We start from the raw sequence: 18,467 nt of genomic DNA, 5'->3' as shown, positions 1-18,467 counted from the left end.
TCTTACCAATTAACAAAGCAAACATTTGAAAAAGTCAAAATAGTTTAAAACAATTATTAAGGTGGACTTTGAAAACATGTGATTTCTGCTTTCTAATCCCCTCAGAATGTACAGGCAATGTATTTAACTTTACTAAGTGGTAGGCAGCAACTAGGCAAATAATGGAAATTACAGAAACATGGTAGAATATAAGTGAATATGTAAAAGGATAATTGTTTTTTTCATGAATTATTTTAACAATCACAGCTCAGATAATAATTAAAAGCTTTCAGCCTTCACCCTGAGCAGGAAAGAGTTCCCAGGAACTGTATAACAGTGCCTGCCAGCAACTTTTAGACAAACAGACCTAAAGAAATGCCTCAACCAAAGAGGCATATTGTGCTTGGTTTTTCATGAATAATCTCCCAGGTGTTCTGTACAGTGTGAGATTACCTATGATGCTTTCTTACTACTTCACACTAAAATATGGGATAAAATAAATGTTTTAATGAAATTGCTGGTCTTCATTCAATAGCCAGTGTTGTGTTGAAAAATTCATATGTAAACATGTGTTATTAATTCAGTTTACTCTTCTTCTAAGTCAAATGCACTTGCTCAACAAGTCAAAACAAGTGGTGGACTTGGCAGTTCTAGGTTAATGCAGCAGCACTGCAGCTGCTCCAGTAATAATAATTACATGCTGGAAGGCTTTCAGTTTTTGATACAGAGTAAGTGGAAAAGCAACACCCTGCTTTTCTTATGTTGGTTTGATCCTGGCTAATGCAAGACTAGGAGTAAGTAACCAGAATAAAGAGACTGAGTTTTGGAAGTGAAAAGAATTACGATAGTTTAAGTCTGGGTATTATCAAGATCCTAATATAAAAGATAGTTGACAAAGTGACTCCTCAAAATCTGTTTTTGCTTCTGCTTTGAACAGTATAATGCACTATATCCTTTAACCTCCCAAACGTAAAACTTTCACTCCAGTTCTTTGGCTGTAGCATGAAGCACAACAGAAGATACACTGCATATATGTGGAATTTTTTAATTCTGTTAACAGTGGTAAAATGAATCTCAGAGGAATGTTCTTTCATAAATTTTAAAGCTGAAAGCCCCACTTGTCACAGCTTCTGGGATTAACAGCAACAGGTCATATTTGAACCTATTTTGTGTTGTCAGTAGTAACATGTGCCAAAAGAGGTAAACATCACAACCAGGATGCCTCTGGCAGGAGGCAGTGAAGAGAAAATTCACATGCAGTTTGCTATTTTAGATGTAATAAATAAGAACCCTGTGATTTCTCAATTGGTTTAAGTCACACTGTATTGAAAAGGCACTCCAATCACAAATACTTATGTTAAAAATACATACCTACTGTATTTTGATTGTGTTTATTTTCATCTCTGATGAATCTTTACTTGAAAGAATCAAGCAGACCAGAGAAAAGGTCACTCTGTTACGTAGTTCTGAGCTAATGCATAGACAAATTAGCCAGTCCTCACACCACGATACCTGACATTGTTAATTCAATGGTGTCTATTTTCCCTGGGCTTTGGCAGAGCCAGTATATTTTGGTAGCATCTGTCAATAGACTTCCATTTTTTCTCATATTTAATTTTGTTTTTTCTCTAGTCACAGGTTGTCACAAAGAAAACTAACAATTATTCCCAGGTTTCTGACTGTGTGTGAAAGTCAGGATGTCAGATCAACACAACCTCAAGGTTAACAAATGACAGAAAAAAAGATCTCTCTTGGGTTCAGCTGCAACTGAATAAGAACAAAAGTTATACCTCTGGGATCCAATGGTCAGAAAATAGGTGTAAGTTATAACTGTTTTGACACTGTAAAAGTATACAGATGGAACATAACTTCTAAGGAGGGTGAAAGGGCATATATCATCACAGGACAACTGGCAGGGGAGTAAAAGCCAAACATTAAAGCCCACTCTGTCTTCTCACATCTCCTTAGTTCCTGCTCATGTTAACCCTCTGCTCACTTCCACCCAGAGGTGGCAACTCACTCCACTATTTACCGTTCACACATGTCATCTAATAAACTCCCATTTCACACTTTGGAATTTGTTGGAAAAGCTTCCATGGGAGCTGTGTCTGCATGCCAAACTGGATAGGCACTATTTTCTGCTTACCCTGTGCACACATCTGAGTATTTTAATATTATCCAGATCCATTAACACTGACCAAAGAATCCAGCTGGAACATCAATGGGGAAGGAAACCACCAAGGACATCTCATTCAGAGAATAGAAGAGTGTAAATTTAAACATTATTTTATATGCAATATTATAGATAAGATATTAAACACATCAGAAAAAAAAATAGCTGATCACAGGCTATTTGCTTAGATAGAATGCCAGCATGGCTCAAATGAATTCAGAGTTCCTCAGATTTGTGTGTGCAAATGTATAGTGGGGTAATTGCTGTACTTAGTCATCACCTTAAATATGTAAAGACTTGAATTTCATCTTTAATAAATTACTAGACCTCATTTTGAAGGTGTGTCCCATGCATGCTTGCTACTGACCAACACCAAGGCCCCACCTAGAACTGAAGCAGTCCTGCCAAGAAAGTGTTATGGGGCCAGAAGTACAGCAGCCACCAGGAATTACACCCAGGGGCAAATAGGAGGAAGATGAGGAGGAAGAGCACTCAGGAGACTGGGCAGCAGTGGTGAGGAGTGGCATTTTCAGACAGCAGGTTTTAACAGCCAGCTTGGGAGCTGGCTGTGATTTTAACAGTTTTTTATACTGATTCAAACTACACCTTCTCCTCTGCAGCTCTGGTAATCTAATCTGATCATGATTTATTCTTGCAAAGAGGTAATTTCACCCACATATAGCCCCTCATATGGAATAAGTCCCATCAACAAGAAGGAAAAGCCACCTGGACTTTTTTTTTTTCCTGAAAGAAACTTGAATCTTACCGAAGTTAATAAACATTTCAACCCTGTTTCAGGGCAGAAACTCACTGACTCTTAGTGAATTGAAAGATCTCTGCATTGGCCATCCAGCATTGCACTACCTGCACTGCCAGAGGCAAGGAAAACCAATCTTCACAAAAAAATATTTGTACCATGAAACAGCTCAGATTAACTCCAGGTAACATGACAATAGGTGGAGATCCCTAGCATAGCTTTGGTCAGACTGGGAAGAGAGACACAGGAGTCTCAAAAATGACATAAAAAGCAAGAAAATAATTTCTGAAGTAGAAAGAAAAAGCATGACACTTTGAGCACACAGACCTGCTCATCCAACAGTTACCTGAGCAAGAGCATAAGTCCACTCAAAAAAAAGTACGAATGATTGATGTCCATGCGTAAGACAAAAGTAAGATCCCCTTTCTCTGTAGCCACTATCACAGAGTTACAGAACAGCTGAGGCTGGAAGGGACCTCAGCAGGTCACCTGCTCCAATATCCTCCTCAGGCAAGGACACCTAGAGCTTGCCCAGGACCATAGACGTGCTTATATCATTTCTGCATTTTCACCGTTATTCCACCTGGGACTGCATTTCTCATGTTCTATGCCAAGTTACCTACAAACTCAATACCCAGCCTGATTTGTAGAGGTATCTATAGGTGTTACACATCTCTGGAACAGCAGAGACGATCTCCTATAGCTCATATTAGGTAATATAACACTGATTTAACTCTTAGTAGTTGAGCTGATGTACCTCAGGCAAAACATGTGTATCTTTCTGAGCAGAGCATAAACAAATGAGCAAGTAGTGGGAAACTGACCACTAACATAGTGCTTTTATTTCAAAAGCAATACTTTTTGTACAATGCCATTAAGAATATTTGGCAAGCATTTTACACCATCTGATCAGCCTTTGCCTTCATAGATGCATGCGCTAAACCTTGTTTCTACTACAGCTAGAAGTGACTACTGCTCTAATCTTTGGTCATAGACTTGGTTTTCTTTTTCAAGTAATTTAGAACCATCCATTGCCCATCTCCAAAACTGGAAGCATCACAGTCTTCTTTTAGGCACTTGCTTTCATTCCCATTTTGATGACAGCACACTCCCTACCAGTAGACAAGCTGAAGCAGCATGGTTAAATGGAGTCCATTGTAGATCTCATTGACCCAAGGTGATATAGTATTAATGAATGAGGCTTAATTCCTATATAACAGTAGATGCTAAAGTAAATACAGGATGAACAGGTCATAACTTATTCAGGAGCTGTGCCCATGGAGCCAGTTTTAAGCTCATGCATGTGCTTGTTTCATTGCTTCCAGTCCTGTGATGATCCCCTTTTATGTTAGGCCTCTTCTGTACACACACATATACTAGTTAACACATCCTTTGCATTTTTCCATTTCTAAGGAATAATAATTTTCCATTACTCTCTCTATATAAGCATATATATATGAAATAGGTACATGCATTTTATAAGTTATTTAAAATATATTTACTTAAATAAAAAAATTATATATAAAAATTCAGCTCCTTTAAATGTGATCTCATTGGGATATACAGCCCCAGAAAATATGATTATTGATTCAATAGTTTAAGAAGTGAGGAAAAAGATATTACTTTTTGAAGACGCAGTTGACAGCTACAAGATGACATTGATAAAGGAGCACACAGAGGAATCAAAAAAAAGAAACAACTTTATTCTGAAATAATACCTAATTTTAAACTACTTTGATAAACAACGTTATTTAGTGTCATAGTATATGCTCCTCTCAATATTCTGAAAAATTAACCAGCCCTCCCTCAAAGTAAGCATGTTTAAATGTATGATTTCACTTATGCTTACTATTGTTAAACACCAAAGAGAATTTAAATACTGTGATCTTCTGAATAGCTTACTATGATTTTCAGCAAGTTTTGTATTTAATCATATAAGTTTGTAAATTAAATCAACTTTCAAAAAACTTTTAACTGTCTAAATGCAACTGTGTGTAGTTGAACTGTAGATTTAATCCTTGCTACCTGACAGACTTTGGACAGACTTAGCTTTCACAGCAGTACTGTTCAGATCATGGTGATAATCAAGGGCAGCAGTGTGCCAGCCCAGTCTCACAGCACAGCACTAAGTAACTCATCTTTTTAATCTAGAATATGACCCATGATGGGTGATAAACCTTTTAGAGTAACACCATAATTATGTGTAGTTTACTACTACATACAATTCATTATTTTGGGGACTTCATTGACTTCATTCTCCAATAAGTGTAATTATCAGTGTTTTAATAAAATAAAATTGAAGGTTTATTCTTTTGCCTTATAATCCTTAAGGACCTGGAAGTAGATTTTCACTTGATATTAATCATTTTATAGCTTCTATTTCTTTTTGTCTTCATTCATTTGAGGAACTCCAGTTTACTATAATCTTATAAATCAAGTTTTTGGAAGGTGAGCTATGGAACAACAACAGCAGAGGAAGGATATACATGTACGTATTAAATATATATCTTGTCTTTAGTGATAAGAGAAGAAATATGGTTAACCCCATGTGTTTCAAAAGCCATCCGCTCTATGAAAAGCATTATAAAATAAGAAGTGTTTGAAGTTGTTTTCTGAGTCTTTAGAGTGCCCATTTTCAAGAACTGCATCTGTGTCTGGATATTGATTTGTTTTCATTTTTATTTTTCTGCAACTACAGAGGATAATTGTCTCTTTAGTGAAACCTTACATGTGCCCATAAATCATCAATGTACAGACAAACTTGTAGCAAACATTATAGAAATCTCAAAAAGTTCATGGGAATTGGGAAAGGAACTCTGGAAAAGTATATGTATACTTTTAGGATATGTGATATAGGAAAGCAGAAGTAACTCTGAAGTTTTGGAAAACCACAGAGACATCACTTGTGGCGACAGATGCTTGTCTCTTTGTATCAGCGTATGTGAACTTCAGCCTTTGCAGTACTGTTGATAGGCCTCTCACTCCTTCCTTGATCTCTTTGGAAAAAGCTCCAAGCTGAAAATCAGAGCAAAGCCCTCCTCAGAACAAAGAAAACTGTGTGATTTTATTCCTGAATGGAAAAGGAATGGTTTAAGAATCCAGTTTTGCAATCAGCTGGATAAAGCACAGCTCTTATTGACCTAACTGTGGGATTACTTGGCACCTCATACTACTGAATTCTGCTGCCGTTTTAGTCTTCAGCTCTTTGGAGCAGATCCATAAACTCTCCTCATTTCAGAATGTTACAACAGGATGTAATTAAGTACAATTAACAAGGAGGTCAAATGGTCATCTGATAAACACTGGCACAAACAGGCAGCTTGAAAGGTCAGGGCTGCTAAAGCCACATAGTATTGATGGGAAAGAATATTATGATTTAAGGCAGAAAAAATCCCAATGACTAAAACTGAAGAGATTTACATGCTTTCTATATTACATATACAAAGCCATGCACACAGACTGATAGTGCATGCACACATGCCTCAGAAAGGCACAAATCTATATTCTGAGAACAAGAGCTAAACTAGCCACACATCCTTTTTCCATTACACCAGATCATAAATCTCAGTTTTGGTGCTTTAGTTTCCAGTGTTTCTTTTTCTTTTTCATTATTTTGTAAGACTGTCTGGTTTAAGAACAATAAATGGACTTGTTACCCTTACAGAAGAGCTTTTTTTAGCCCTTTCTGAAATAATTCTTGAGATCACCATGAGGACACGCAAGGTGTTACAAAGCTGTTAGGAGTGAAGTCTTTTAAAGTGCACATAACCAGAGTAAAAAGATGCTTCATAAGAAGAAAGCTATTTCAGTACTCTGGAAGGTCAAAGAACAAGAGTGCACAGAAGTGAAAAATTAACACAGGATTATTTGTCCATCCTCATTTTATGGACTGGAAAACTGAGGCATGATGTTTTCATTCTCTATCTGAGGTTATTCAGGATTTTCCTATTTGTCTTCTCAGACATTTCTCTCTGTGACTTTCAGGTTAGGCTAGGCTGGGGCCAGGATGGATGCACTGCAAAATATTTTCACGTATTTCATATATGAGGCAGCAAGGTAACCTGGTCAGGAGTAGCAAATTAACCTTTGGGATCACTAGCATGTTATAACTTGTAGTTATCAACAGATACTCCAGCAGAGGTAACCTTGGGAACAATCTTCCCAGAGCTATGCTCCTACTGGATCTCAGCCATCATAAATCACCAGAAAGAATATAACTGTCATGGGGTTGTATGCTGGGCTTGCTCCCTTGGCTTTATCATCCACACTACTGTTTTCCCAATCTTGATTTCTCATCTAATGTTTTTACAAACCATACCACTAGAATCCCATGGCTCAGGCATCAGGTGCCATCAGGTGCTATCTGCCCACTGCTCCAAAGTCCGGCTCACAAATTATTTGTTGTCCCTACTTTTTCCTCTTCTGCAGTCTCTGTTTGTCAGGAGAGAACTCAACATCTGCCTCCAAAGCTGATGCCATCCATAGCATAAAAGTTGTATTGGACTTTCAAAACTTGTAAAAGTTTCTCTTTGAAATTATTTTGCAGTATGTTATTGTTGGAATACCCCACTTATATTTCCCCTTCACTTTAAAAAAAGGGACGTTTTAAATGGATATGCCTAGCAAATTGTTCTTAATTTATAATGATTAGTCTGTATTAGGGATACAGCTTTTCCAGATAATATGAATATATATATTTTCATTAATTTGACTACAGTCAAATACATGAGAATTAGAACAATAATTTAATTGACACAGTCTACAAAGGTATAAAATTACAGAATCATGGAGGTTGGAAAAAACCCTTAGGTTGTCCTGGGATCTGAATGGGTAATATTGCTAAGTCAGATAAAGATAATCCGAGCAGAAATTTCAGCTATTCAAATTCCTACCTCCTCCAGACTTTCTCCAAAAAGAGAATTAGATGGAATTTTGCTTCTGCAAAGCCACTGGTTGTCAGTTATGAGTATATATAATGTAGCAGCACTAGCTGTCCTTGGTTTTCTAGGCTCTGACTAATTATTAATTGTTGTTTCAGTTTGCCCTGAATTACAGTGGGGAAAAACAAAGCAAAGCCACTTTCTGGCAAGGTACCATACGTGCTGTTGAGTTGCATAATAGTGGTCGATGAAGCCAAGTTCTCAATCTGTTGCACTTGCTCAAAAAAAGCTGTGAACTAATTTAGATTCACCTTTTGGAGCATCTCTCAGTAATAGCATGAAGTTTCTGAGTGGAGGGCTGGGCTGTAAACCCTCTCCTTTTCTGCTTGTTTTTCAGTAATTTTCATATAGAAACAAATTTGGAATTCAATACAAAGCATAAATCACCTCCTGCTTCATGTACCCCACCCACAAACTTAAATAATGTAGTTGTCAGGGTTGACAAGTTCTGCCTGCTGTAGCATTTCTGTGTTTTATAGGAAATTTTAACCAAGGGTGTTATTTTAAGAGATGAGCAAATGGGGAAACCCCATGGCCTAGCCAATAAATATGAACTTTAGGTGCAATGGAGCACTCATAAATATGACTCAGAACAAGGGGATTCATTGTTTCTCCTGACCCTTTTAGCTGCTTCTCTGATCTCAGCCTCTCTGTGTGCGTCATGGCAGCCCTCATCCTTTAACCTGCGGTTTTTAAAAGCTAGCTTCTACGTTATTTATGGCTGCAAATGTTAGTAGCCTGTCTGTGTGCTCCTTGCACACATATACTGAAGGGTGGGATAGCTGCATTTTATTTTGCAAAGACAAAAAGTTTTGCCCAGGGAGCCAGTACCTGGAGAGGTTGAGGTAGCTCCTCTGCCACGAACAATTAAGAAAACTGCTCCCTTCATCTGCAAAGCTTACTAGGAGAATAAACCTATGCCCGGGTTCATTTTCTCTTTCCTTTGCACATCATCTATCTTTATCATGTTCTTTCCCCTTTCTCTGCCTTCATGCACCTTCTTCACCTTCATGGCAAACCTCCCTCCACTTTTCTAACTCCACTGGCAAGGGAAATGCTCTCAGTGCTACAACATCACACCCCATGTGAGGCACAGAGGAGCAGGACTAGCTCTCCCAGTAATACCAGTTCCTGCAAAGGCTGTTTCTCTGTTGTGAACCGTTCCCATGCCCAGCAGGTCTGTGTCCACACCTGCACATTAGCTGTTGCCTACTAAGAAGAAGAGGGCTGTTCTCCCTGTAAAGCTTGGCCTGTGTTTTGCCATTTTTCTCTTATGCCTGCTCTCATTCCTTCCCTATCCATGTCCTGCTCTGTCACCTAGTCTCACCGCTTCTCGGCCTTTAATCACTTCTGCAGCCAAATGCCACTGACATAAAACTAAAGTTCAGGAACCCTGCCTGGATGGCAGGGGTTAGAGACAAGGGAAAGGACAAAAAGGAGAGGATGGAGAAAAGTGTGGGAAATAATTATAGTCTGGTAGCAGCCAGAGCTCTCCTGAAGCCCTGGGGAGCCTTTCTTTAGCTGGAGGCTGCAATTGGCACTTCATAAACTGTTCATTCTCAGCTATGTGGAAACACCAGACAACACCTAGAATGATCAGACTGTAATCAATCAATTTTCTGCAAAACTCTATTAGTTTGCAGGCCTATGAAAGCAAGCTGAAAGGAACTGCTGTGGCTAAAAAGAGAAGAAAAAGGAACTGCCCAAGTCATAATTACCTCCATAACTCAGGCAGTAAGTAGGCAAGTAGCCATGGTAAAATTATTTGCATAATTTAACATTCAGAGAAAATAGTAACAGCAGCAGTAAGTGTGGGAGATCCCATATGTGCTGAAGTTGTCCCCTGTTATCTAAGCGAGGTTCTCCATTAATTCCAAGGCAGGCTGATTCCTCCCTTAATACACTCCACACAGAGGCATCTCCACAAGCCTCCCTCTTTCTCTTTCATGGCTAGCCAAAGTCACTCCAAGATTGTGTTTTCCTGGGAAAATATGTACTGTACAATACATACAATCCCCACAACCCCACCCAAAGTCTGTGTTTAGTCTGGAAAGGAGCACTTTCTGAAGAAGAAGCGGAACTGGGTCAGCCGTTCTTCCCAATGGGAAAAATATTAATAATAATATATATTTATATATATCCATACACATATATAGCTTTTCACCATGCACGTCTAACCATATGCTAAATCAGTTTCTCTTCAGTTATCTGCAATTTCTTTCAAATCTGTCGGCAAGGAAAGTCAGACAGTTTTATACCCCAGTTAATGGAGAGCTTGACATTTTTTTGGCTGGGTAGATACAATAATTTACGTGGATTCAAAGTGTTAACTTTGGCAAAAAAAATAATTGACAGTTATAAAAACATTATTTTGTTAGATGATATTTATGGATCACACACAAACCTATTTTGAAGTAGAGCTGTGTAGTTCATAAGGTTCATGTAACATAAGAGATTTCAAAAGACATAAAATATTTCACTATAAAACAACAAACGTAGTGTAATTACAAAAATGAATACAGAGAATATTTCTTGCTCAAAATCAAAACCAATCCCTAACAACCATCTCTGTCATCACACAAAAATTGTTTTAAACTACCTAATGAATTGTAATGTTAGGGTGAGGATTTTTAGGGAATGTCATATCACGGGCAAAGTTCTATTGTTCTAGAAATAAATAAACCTATTTTGCAAAAAGCTGTCTTAATGTTTAATTTGATCATATAATTTTATTTTATAATTAATAGTTATTTCTGATGCATACTTAGGTCACAAAATATTAGTTCAACTCACTGATTAGCTAACAAAATCTTATGAGGGAAAAAAATTCTTAGGATTTCAACATACCAAGTGTGGTCTACTGTGGATGAAGATAAAATGAGACCCCTTGATCTAATTTGCTTTAAACTTTATGTAAAAGAGTGAAAAATATCATCTTACTGACTTTGGGTTGCCATTTGAAAAAACTTCACAAATGCTTTCTCATTTTCTCTCAGTATTGATCCACTTCCACAATTTAAAGACATGGGGTCTATTTGTTATTTAACAAGTTTTATTTCTGTAATAGCATCCCCCCGTTCAAGGCAAGATAATAGCATGATTTCTGTCACCTCAGTTAAGGCTGTGTCAATATTTTCACTAGAAGCATGCATTTTACGCACTAGAACTGAACCACAGCCAAAGAAATTCACGTAAGGTTAAAATTAAGACAGCAACATCTGAAATCCAGTGGAAAGAAAGAAAGTGTGTTCATTCCTAGGATTAGAGAGAAGTTAATGATCCTGAAGCTTTTTTGAGTGTATCCTTCAAACCCAGCTGCCCTTCCACAGATCCTGGCATTTTAAAGCTTAGTACTCCATATCCCTTGCTGATGATATGTTAGCTGTGAGTGGAAGGTTGTAGGAGCTGAATTAGCTTAAATTAAGAAAATAGCTACTATATATGCTCGAGATCTGATTGCAGTTATGAATCCTTTCATTTTTGTGTAATGAAAATTTGTAAATTTTACCCTGCTCTTGCAGGGGGATTGGACTAGATGATCTTTTGAGGTCCCTTCCAACCCTTGGGATTCTGTGATTCTGTGAAAGTTATTTGATGTGGACTGAAGTACTCTAGGTTTCTCAAAGTAATTGTTTAAAAGTGCCAGCCATGTTAACATTTTCTGATGAATACGATGGGCTGTAAATCTCATAAATGTATGTATTTGCTTGGTTTTAAAGAAGACCATAATCTTCAAGTCTGTGTACAAACTCTGAGTAAAGATGCTGGAGAAATATGAACAGTCCTCTGTCTCAAACAGGCAACATTTCCTTTGATTTCAACATCTTTCAGCATCTGATTTAAGAACTGATCACAGCACATGTGGTTTAAGGATTATGGTAATTCAGATTGTGGAATCACATTGTTTATGAAGTAAAAAAAGAAAAAAAGAAAAGTCTTTCTGGGGTGTCTCAGTTACTTTAAAAATCTCCATAATATTTTTTCTTCTTTAAATAACCATGTGTATAGGTCCCGGTAATAAATTTTATAGTGATCTTCACATTTAAGTTTTTGAAACTAATTTTGTATGCTGAGAAAGAAAACATAGCATAAAACCACAGAATTAACATATATTTATTGACTGTGTTACAAAAAGTTTATATCAATCCACAGAAACACAGAGAAAGAGAACAGAGTTTCTTAGGAAACGCAGCTCTCTGTTTAGAGAAAAAATTACAGATGCGTTGTAAACACATGAAAGTAGAAATGATTTGAATTCCATGATGAGGAATGCTTAAGTACAGTGAATTTAATGATCATTTTAATGTTGATGGAAAATTCAGCCCTTGAGATGTTTACATGTAGTTTATAAAGAGTGCTGCTGTTTCTCCAAGCCTCAGTCACATACATATTTTTTTATTCAATCTTCCTCTTTTGGTGAGAGGTGAAGAGTGAGAACACTAACATTTATCTTAAAAAGTCCTTCCCTAACTAAATTTTGAGTGAGCAGAAAAGTGAGTAGGACTACATGAGTATTATTTGTCTGTTCTCTGAGGAGCAGGGTATCCTATATATATGTCATTTTGGGAGACAGGCCAAAAAGAAGATGCCAAAACTCAAAACAGTCAGGGCTTTGCAACAATATAGCAAAATATAACAACAGGATAAAAAAACACCCAGTGAGGAAAACAAAGTACTGAACTTGTAGGTGATATAATCAGATCTCTGAAAACCCCAGTGTATTTAGTGGAGGATTTATTCTTTAACTGCTGGACCAACCCCAGTTAATTCTTCTGTTACACTCATCAATATTTATGGAGAGCTGCCAACACACACAGTCTTATACAAAATACAGGACAAGACATAGACTCTGTTGTGTCGTATCTTTCAAGAAAGAAAAAAGATAGAAATTCTGGTATAAATTCCAATATAAAGAGCAGGTGTTTACAATTTTAACTTCAGCAGAAGAAAATGCTGTTTGTCTTGTTTTCCTCCCTACTTGCTTGACAGAATTATAATTGTGTTTCCCTTGATTATTATTTTGTAAATTTGTTACTGAAAGTGAAGCATTTGCAGCTCTGACAGGGTGATTTTTATTAAAATAAGCATATAATTTTCATTTTTAATTCTTTAATATAAAATAATTTGTCCTTGTCTATATTTTACTTTATTTTTTTAATCCTATTCAGCCTTTTCAATTTTAGACTTAATAATTCTAACCTACCATTGTAGCTACATATTTCTTGTTTTAATATACATATTTTAAATTATTATATCTGGCTACAACTATATAAAAAAGTTCCAATTTAAAATATCATGATGATTAATAAAGCTTTATAATTGCATCTTATGTAATTAATGGTGTGCAAGTATGAACAAGGTGAATACTATCTCCAGAGCAGATTAACTTGATACAAGTTGACTGAGGCTTCAAATCTAAACCCAGTTGAGTTATTACTGTGCTGCATCAGCATTTATTGATTTTAAGGTACAGCGTTAGCATTCACTTATCACTGCATATTTTTCCCCATTGTACATTAAAAGAGCTTGCCCTCATCTGTCACGATATTATATTGCATAAATCACATAGAATGGTTACCCGTTTCCATGATTTATTTCATTTTTATGTTAATTATACTGAAACATAGGATTGTTTAATAAAAATGTTGAAGCTAATCTATACTGGTCATCAATATTTCTTACACACATTACGTGGTGGAATGTGTGATAAACCACAGTATCCAACACGTATGGAAGGGCATTTAAAGTGACAAGGGTATTTAGGGTTTAGACTCACTTAGAGCTGAGATACATTTTAATTTTACAAAGGCCAAACAAAACCTGGCATTTACACAGTATTATTTTTTTTATATAAGTTAATGGTGCCTATTAATCATAATCACTAGAAAAATAAAACATTTATCCTCCAGTTTTCACAGTTTAGAAATATAATATATGCTCAGAGTTACTTTCTTAAGGAAACACTGGCTTCTCAACAAAATGAGACAAATATTAGAAACTTCCAAGTCAAGGTAAGACACTCAGTGGAAACTTGTGTTCTTCTAATACAGGGTTTTTGTCGGGGGAAGTGTGGCAAGATCAGGCTACGATATATCTGAGACTGAACCCTCAAAGACTTCTACTTATACACTATAAGTCCTCCTGAAATCAAAGACATTTCATGAAATCAAAACCTAGATCCCATGTAAATAGTCTTCAGGGTCACTGATGAAATGGTCTGCAGCATATTTATTGAAGGTATTTCTCAGGACACATGAGCAAAATCTTTGTGGGATCAGAGCCTTGACTAAAGCTGAGGAGATCAGACCGTTTCTTATTTTCCTTTATTACCATTTCAAATTCAGCAGACTCCAAGTATGCTGGGTAAATTGAGGCATACAATGATAATTTAAAAGTAATACGTGGATAATATGTAACTTTTTCTTAAGGACTCAAAAACCAAAGATTTAATTTTTCTCTAGTCTGCTATTTCAGGAGCAAGAGCAACAAGAAAATATATTCAGAGTTGTGGACATATGCTACTCTTGCGGAAAAAGATCTCAGAATTGGACACCTACTTATCTGCCAAATAATTAATGAAAAGTAATTATATCATTACAAAAAATAAACTGTAGAAACATGAGGGTATCATTTTCCTAGAAATTCTAGTTGTTAAGGATTTTAGTGTTTGGAAACTTTTTTTAATCCTGCAGCAAAAGATTAAAGACCTGTTTGACATAAAAGGTACAAAATGCGTGATAATCTGAAAGTATTTCAGAAGATGTGCCATTGTTTAAAAAGTTTCTACAGAAAGTATTATCCTTGAAAATGAGAGTTCATCAGATTTTGTACCAGCTTATTGAGAAACTCCAAGTTTTCAATTAAATCTCTTGCTTTTCAGGTCACACAAAAAGGGGGGGGGGGGGGGTTAGCTGACTTTATGAGTCCTGTAGAATTTAAATACTTATAAAAATAATGAATACATTTCATAAATTGTTTGCAGCTTTCGTAATGAGATTTAAGTTGCCTTCTATTAAAGAAATCTGTTACTGCTTTTTTTAACCACAACGTAACTGGTAAGCATGTTTATTATACTCAGAAGCTAATATAATCTAGTTTTATCAGTGTCTGAATTGATATCATTTTCAAAAGCATTCTTTTCTTGCATGTTTCTGGTGTTTAATACTCTACTTGTTATTTAATTTATTTATGACACAGAAAATAAGAAACATTGCAGACTCTAAGCACCACAGCAGTATAATAAAACACAAGTCTGTGGTTATTAAATAGAAATAACAAAGAAACAGCAACAGATTATTTAAAATCCAGCCATCCAGCTGAAAAGATAAATAAAATTCTGACACTTACCAACAGAAAAAAATACAGCAACTAAATAACCTAAGAAATTTCTTTCTTTCCTTCTTTTTTTTTTTTAATGTCTTAGCTTTTCACTTTTCATAAGTTTCTAAGCTTTAAAATTTTAACAACCGACTTTTGTTTGTGTCTGAGCTTTAAGCAAAACAGTGAGGGAAATAGCCAAGCAATAGACATAAGTGTTTGATTTTTTGAGATTTAAAGAAAAAAAAAAAGAAAAAGGAGTTAGTTGGCCTAAGGCTAGAATTTTCATTACATCAATGAAAGAAAGAAAACAGAAGCCAGCAGAGGGGAGTTATAGAAACTGACTTTATATAAACAGTGAGAAAAATCTTTTTCCATGGCCACCTACAATGTAGCTACTTTACCATCAGTACTTTTCTTTTACTGGTGGCACAGCAGCCAGGACCTGACATTTTACAGCAGGTTACAGTCCAGCCAAGAGGTTTGCCCCTAGCAGGATGAGGCTAACAGTCTGTCAGAGAGAACAGAAACAAAAAAAATTTCCACATACCTAAATTGACAAAGCTCATGACCATGTCAGCATCATTCAGAAAGTTGGTGTCGTGCAGGCTGGCTAAGGGAGGATTCTGTGTTGTTAGGGGGGTCATGCGAGATAATTGCATTCTCCGCGAATATCCATTTGGGGAGGCAGAGTATCCTTTCCGTATCCCTCTGCTTTCCCCTGCCATTGATCCCTTTAGTGAATACTCCAGCTCCTCAGTATCCTCTTCATTTGTCATAGCATTATACAGGTCCAGCATAAAGAGGGGTGCAGAAGAAGCCTGCTTTCCTGGTGAAAATGGTCTGGGTCTGTGAGGTAAACCCAGGATAGAAAGAATCTCTCTCTGAATCTCCCTTCTTTCATGGTTCCGCAGCCTCCTGTAAATAAAGCTTGAATGGACATGGTTGTCTCCTAAACCTCCCTGTGCGTGACCCACCAGAACCCAGCAATTCCAGAGCAAGCCCACGAAAGCTTTGAGCACAGTTGTGTTCATCTTTGAAAAGGAAAAGGAAAAAAAAAAAAATAAATAAAAAATCTTTTCTCCTACTTGTTCTGAGTTCCTATGAGGTCTGCTTTTCCAGTGGCTGAAAAACAAAATTTACCTATTCTTCATGTCAATGTCATCTCTAAACGTAACATCTTTGGTGATTTCTCTCCCCCCACCCTGTTTAAATATTATGGAATGTGTCAGGTTGCAGTTATTTCTAAGAAAGCTGAAATTCAGACTTCCAATTTTCCACTGTTGTTATCGTTTTTTCTGCATTTATGGAGCAGAAGACCAGTATTTTGTCAGCTGACCTAGGCATTCCTATATAAACCTTAGATAACCAGGTCTTTGATGGGGAGCTGTGTTAGCAAGAGCTGTTCTTCTGACACATTGTAGTTCCCAGAGTTATCTTCCCTTGTTATTCTGAGTTCTTCGTACACCTTGCGCTCTTCCCAAGATAAAATCCTGAGTCACAGATTTGTCTTGATCTGTACCTTGGTGATGTAACACATATTTGTCCAGCAGCCTGGTGATAACTTTAACATCTTTTGAATCGCTTGAGTGTAAAGTAATTCTAAAGCATGTACCAATCAAATGAATGTGTTGCCATGAATTTACTCGCAAAAAATAACCTTCTGTAAATCCATTCAACCCTTTTCAGCTTCTGAACTGTTATTTCCAACTCTAGCAGGCACAAATATAACAGCTCTCTTCAAGAGAGATCTAAAGACTAATGTAAGCACAACCCTGCTGGGAAAGAAGAGGCTTCTCATTGTAATTTGAAACGGGTATAGCAAAAAAGTCTTTAACCCTTCTCTTGCCAGACAGAGGTTTAAAAACCTCTCCCCCCTCAATTTACAGTAATATACCTAATTTTGGCTATCGTCTGTTTTTTGTCCTAACAGCTTGCAGAATTAATTTTAACTTTAACAATTTTAGGATGTGTAGATAGCTGAAGGCATGGCATAATGTGGAAGCCCTTTTGAGTTCCCTTATGAGTCCATGGTTTAGTAAACTTGAATAGGAAACTCATAACAGGCTAAAACAGCATCTCACTAACTCAAGAAATGTTTATATTTTAGGTAAGTTTAGCAATTGAAGCTGACCTTTTTAATAAACTCTGCAGGAAATTTTGTCTCATTTCTAAAAATGTCGGGAATGCAGTCTGAATGAAAACAAATTTATTCAGCAAGTGAGATTTCAAGTTGTGCATAGCCAATGGTGTAATTATGGTTACAGTCGCAACTTTCATAAACTGTAATTTGCAATGATAATTTATTCAAAGTACATTTTGACTTATAAATCTCTATACTACGTTTCCCAGTGAATATCAAAAGCTACGATTTAATCCCACAGCCTATTATTAACTGGAGAAAGAAGCTGCTTAACTAAAGAAATAGGAAGTATTAAATAGATTTTAAAGCTGTTGCCCATGAAGTTAAGGTTCAGTTTAGAATTTCTGACAGCCAGCAACTGGTGTTTTCTTTCACTAAAAAAAAAAAAATCACAGTGTTAAATTTCATATTGCTCAGATTATTGCTAGTCATTTTACACACTGCTATGAGTTGCCTTTGGTTAAGAGGGCATTTTCTTTTGATGAAAGGGAGAATAAAAGGACAAAAAAGGGTTGGGGTTTTTTTGTGTCAATATGATGTTGAGGAATAAACCAGGTATATAAAACTCATCCCCTCAGGTTTTCCTCTACATGACTAGCACCTACTCAGAGAATCATGCAGTTCTTGAGTAAACTTGGGAGTGTGACAGCAAGCATAGTCACAACCTACAAAGCCAGGAATAATTTATCTAGGATATTAAGAACAAACAAGCTCTTCTCATATATTGTGAGTCCTAGTCTATATTTACAGTCTAGTCCAGCTATCATTAAAATGTAGCTGATTCTCTCTCATAAATCAGCACACGTAATGGACAATGCTTCTCCCAAGGAAGGATTTATCTCATACTAGACCTACTGAATTAACACTAAAATTAATTATGAAGGTATTGAGTAAAATTCCTATTTTTAGCAGAAGAACAGTCAGAATAAGAATATGTTTTCTCTCCTCATTTAGATTTTCCCTCAAAATTCATTTGTTATAAGAAAAATATTATTTCCTGGTTTTGTTTTGCTTTCACTTGTTCTGCTCAGACAGTTGCAATGATACATTAGACTTTACCATACATATATCTTCTTTTGAATTTGGCCATCTCGTATCCTGCAACAAGGTTTATTTCTCTTTTCCAGCAATATATTTCCTTTTTTTCCCTAAGCATTC

The 18,467-nt window shown here is 36.4% G+C and overlaps 1 protein-coding gene across 3 annotated transcripts in view; it reads right to left on the bottom strand.

Annotated features, from left to right (window-relative positions):
• Positions 1–16,905, bottom strand: part of BMP5 (bone morphogenetic protein 5) — a 59,034-nt gene extending 42,129 nt beyond the window's left edge. For 2 of the 3 annotated variants that reach the window (XM_061460578.1, XM_061460580.1), the window contains exon 1: positions 15,717–16,905. In XM_061460578.1, the coding sequence (XP_061316562.1) occupies positions 15,717–16,200 (484 nt within the window). In that variant the 5' untranslated portion in view covers positions 16,201–16,905. The remainder of the gene's footprint in view (positions 1–15,716) is intronic. The other variant, XM_061460579.1, reaches the window with a different exon arrangement.
• Positions 16,906–18,467: the final 1,562 nt, after the last annotated feature.

Source organism: Pezoporus flaviventris, unplaced genomic scaffold, assembly GCF_033815535.1.
Source record: "Pezoporus flaviventris isolate CSIRO_AGI_PZ_B2104156 unplaced genomic scaffold, CSIRO_AGI_Pfla_v1 ptg000031l, whole genome shotgun sequence".
Taxonomy (NCBI): domain Eukaryota; kingdom Metazoa; phylum Chordata; class Aves; order Psittaciformes; family Psittacidae; genus Pezoporus; species Pezoporus flaviventris.
This window is presented reverse-complemented; position numbering and strand designations above follow the sequence as displayed.